The 4,374-nt window shown below is 50.5% G+C and overlaps 1 protein-coding gene across 1 annotated transcript; it reads left to right on the top strand.

Annotated features, from left to right (window-relative positions):
• The first annotated feature begins 2,470 nt into the window (after positions 1 to 2,470).
• LOC132381247 (ATP-sensitive inward rectifier potassium channel 10-like) lies at positions 2,471 to 4,159 on the top strand. The gene has a single exon (XM_059950626.1). The coding sequence runs from the start codon at positions 3,017 to 3,019 to the stop codon at positions 4,157 to 4,159; it is 1,143 nt and encodes a 380-aa protein (XP_059806609.1). The 5' UTR covers positions 2,471 to 3,016.
• Positions 4,160 to 4,374: the final 215 nt, after the last annotated feature.

Raw genomic sequence — 4,374 nt, 5'->3', positions numbered from 1 at the left:
GTTGAAGTGTGAGGTGGTAGACTTTGGAAGGACAAACTCCAAGGCAGAGTACAAAGTAAATGGCAGTTTACTTGGTAGTGTGGAGGAGCAGAGGGATCTGGGGGTACATGTCCACAGATCCCTGAAAGTTGCCTCACAGGTAGATAGGGTAGTTAAGAAAGCTTATGGGGTGTTAGCTTTCATAAGTCGAGGGATAGAGTTTAAGAGACGCGATGTAATGATGCAGCTCTATAAAACTCTGGTTAGGCCACACGTGGAGTACTGTGTCCAGTTCTGGTTGCTTCACTATAGAAAGGATGTGGAAGCATTGGAAAGGGTACAGAGGAGATTTACCAGGATGCTGTCTGGTTTAGAGAGTATGGATTATGATTAGCGATTAAGGGAGCTAGGGCTTTACTCTTTGGAGAGAAGGAGGATGAGAGGAGACATGGTAGAAGTGTACAAGATATTAAGAGGAATAGATAAGAGTGCCAGCGCCTCTTCCCCAGGGCACCACTGCTCAGTACAAGAGGACATGGCTTTAAGGTAAGGGGAGGGAGGTTCAAGGGGGATGTTAGAGGAGGGTTTTTCACTCAGAGAGTGGTTGGTGCGTGGAATGCACTGCCTGAGTCAATGGTGGAGGCAGATACACTAGTAGAATTTAACAGACTACTAGACAGATATATGGAGGAATTTAAGGTGGGAGGTTATATGGGAGGCAGGGTTTGAGGGTCGGCACAACATTGTGGGCTTAAGGGCCTGTAATGTGCTGTACTATTCTATGTTCAATGTTTACACACCCACACTCCTGCCTAATAGCATCATAATTCTCCCTCCCCCAATTGAATGCTTTTCCATACCATTTCCTCATATCCCTGTCCAAGGCTCTGGTAAAAGCCAGGGAGTTGTGGTCACTGTGTCCGGTGTGCTCTCCCACCAAGATATCTGTCACTTGACCAGGTTAATCACCTTGTACTAGATCCAGTATAGCCTCTCAGTATATTGTGTTAGGAAGCCTTCCTGGACACACATAACAAATTCTGTCCCATCTAAATGTTTTGCACAAATGAGGTGCCAAAACTTGGGAAAGTTGAAGTCACTCATGAATATGAGTGCTCCTTTCCAAAATCTGCCTCCCAATCAGCTCCTCAATCCTTCTGCAGATAATGGGGAGGGGGGATTCTATAGAAATCTCCCAATAAGGTGACCTCTTTATGACTTCACCCAAACTGACTCAGTGGATGATCCCTCCCTAATGTCCTCCTTTTCTGCAGCTGTAACATTAGGCCCAATTAGCAATTCTGCTCCCCCACCTCTCTTACTTCACTCCCTGTCACTTTTGAAACATCAAAACTCTGGAATATCCAGCAGCCATTCCCTTCCCTTGTGACAGCATCTGTAATGGTATATGATAACTTGTAGTTCCATGCATTGACCCAAGGAGAAACTTCATCACCCTTGAAGTTCCATATACTGACCCATGATCAAATTTCATCTCCCCTTGTAGTTCCATGTACTGACACATGTTCGAATTTCATCTTCCTGGTAGTTCCATGTACTGATCCATGGTCGAATTTAATCTCCCCTTGTAGTTCCATGTAATGACCCCAGGTGAAAGTTCAGCATCTTTGTAGCTCCATGTAATGACACATGGTTGAATTTCATCTCCCCTGGGGTTCCATGTACTAACCCATGGTCAAATTTCATCACTCTCATTCCTAATATATCTTGCTTTTTATATTTCGTCTCATCTAACCAAATGCATTTATGTGTATGATTCCTCACAGTCTCTCTACAGACTGCATCTACATTTACACCAACTGCTCTATCCTCTGACCTATCAGTCTGCTTTCCACCCCAGGTTAATCACCTCTCCACAGCCCTAGAAGACCTGCTCACATGGATATTGGTTCCCCTTGGGTTCAGATGTAACCCATCCTTTTTGTACAGGTCACACTTTGTGCAGATGAGACCTCATAAATCTGAAACCCTGCCCATCTGCCAAATTATCCTTATTTTACCATCACTGATGCATGGCAGATGCAGCAATCCAGAGATTACTACCCTTGAGTTTACATCTTTTATCTTCCAACCTAGCTCCCTATATTCACTCTTTAGGACCTCATCCCTTTTCTTTCCTATGTCATTAGTTCTAATGTGTACCACTCCCCTTAGAATTAAATGGAATCAATCTGAGGCTTCCATGAACCTGGCACCTGGGAGACAACATGCCATATGAAAGTCTCTTTTACATCCACAGAATCTCCTCTCATAACTATTGAAACCCTTATCATTATCAGTTTTTTCTTCTGTCACCCCCTTCTCTTCTGAGTTACAGAGGTGGCAGAGGCCTGGTCACTGTAGCTTTCTCTGGTAGGTCGTTTATCCCCACTATCAGTATCCAAAATGGTATACTTGTCCTTGATGGGTACTCTACACTACCTGCCTATTCCCTTACTCTGTCCTGGCCATCACCCAGCTAGCTGCTTCCTGCATCTTAAGTGCGACTGCCTCCATTTAGCTCCTATCTTTCAATTCCTTATTCTCCTGAACAAACTGTGAATTATTCAGCTGTAGCTCCAGTTTCCTAACATAGTCTGTAAGCTGCTGCACCCAGATGCACTTCTCACATATGTAAAGATCAGGGAGACTAGATGTCTGCCAGATGTCCCTCATCTTGCAAAAGGAGCACACCACAACCCTGAGATTCATCATTGCTGTGCTGGCTAAGCATTAATAAAAATAGACACAGAAGCCTCAACTTAGCCTCCTCTCCCAAACCCTCAGTTCCTCACTTTAATTGTAGCCTAGTCATACTATGATCGCTTTCATAATGGCTGCTTCCATCTGCACTGTCCCGTCGTCCACTCCCAACAACTGTTAGACACAGAAAGGAGCTTCCTCCACACTGTCCCACCACACCGTCCCTCTGTCTCTGGGTCAGACACAGAGTGAAGCTCCCTTTACATGCATCCTGACCTCCTGTCTCAACTATTGGCAGGGCTGGTGTCAGCTGAAAGGTCGCTTGGACCCCGCCATGTCCTCGGCCAAGGTGTTCTCGAGCCAGGAGACGCAGACGGACAGCCAGCCACTGCTGAGGCAAACCCGGGCCCGGGGCCGGGTGATGAACAAGGACGGTCGCAGCAACGTGCGGCTGCTGCATGTCAGCGGCTGGGGTTACCTCTACCTCAAGGACTTGTGGACCACCTTCGTCGACCTCAAGTGGCGCTACAAGCTGGCCCTGTTCTGTGCCAGCTTCGCCGGCACCTGGTTCGCCTTTGGCCTGGCCTGGTACGCTGTGGCCCTGGTACACGGTGATCTGGAGGGTGAGCGGCCCCCGGCAAACCACACCCTGTGCGTGGAAAACATGCGGAGTCTGACTGCCGCCTTCCTCTTCTCGCTCGAGTCACAGACCACCATCGGCTACGGCTACCGCTACATCTCAGAGCAGTGCCCGGCAGCTGTTCTGCTGCTGGTGGCCCAGCTGTTGCTCACCACCCTGCTAGAGGTCTTTGTCACCGGCACCTTCCTGGCCAAAGCAGCACGCCCCAAGAAGCGGGCATCAGGCGTGCGTTTCAGCCGCCAAGCAGTAGTTTCGGCCCGCAACGGCCGTCTCTCACTGCAAGTGCGGGTGGCCAACGTGCGCCCCAGCCTCCTGCTGGGCTGCAGTGTGTCGGGAAAGCTGCTGCGGGCGGTGTCGGCCAGGCCCGGCGAGGCTGTTCACCTCTGTCAGGCCGATGTGCCCTTTCGGCTGGACGCGGGCACTGAGAGCCCCTTCCTGCTGTTGCCCCTAACCTTCTACCATGCCATCGACGACACCAGTCCACTAGCACCCGCTGCCCTACGCCAGGGACGGGAGCCTGAACCCGACGGCGGCTTTGAGCTGCTGGTCATCCTGAGCGGCACAGTGGAGTCCACCAGTGCCCTGTGCCAGGCACGCACCTCCTACCTGCCCGAGGAGATCCTGTGGGGTTACGAGTTCTGCCCCGTTGTCTCCGTCTCAGCTGGTGGCAAATACGTGGCTGACCTGGCTGGATTTGACCGGGTGGCACGGGTGCCTGGCATGGAGGGACATGCTGAGGGTGTGGGCATGGGTGAGAAGGCACGGCTGGAGGAGGAGCTCAGGAGGGTGGGGGAAAAGGAGGGGGGATCCCGCAATGTTAAGATCAGCAACGTTTGATGGTGGGGGAGGGTGGAGTCAATGATTTCCTCCTTCCCCACCAGTCTCACAACAACCTCCCACAGCTTCCCCACCCCTTCAATCCCCTCCCGCATTCCACGGACATTCTCCCACTTACAGAACACCCTCCCACAGCCCTCAGACTCCCCCTCTCCATCTTCATACCTACTGACTCCCACAACATCTTTCCTGTCACCCTCTCCCCTTCCACAAAA

This window comes from Hypanus sabinus, chromosome 25 (genome assembly GCF_030144855.1).
Source record: "Hypanus sabinus isolate sHypSab1 chromosome 25, sHypSab1.hap1, whole genome shotgun sequence".
Classification (NCBI taxonomy): domain Eukaryota; kingdom Metazoa; phylum Chordata; class Chondrichthyes; order Myliobatiformes; family Dasyatidae; genus Hypanus; species Hypanus sabinus.
Note: the sequence above shows the minus strand (reverse complement) of the source record. Positions and strands in the feature narration are given on the sequence as shown.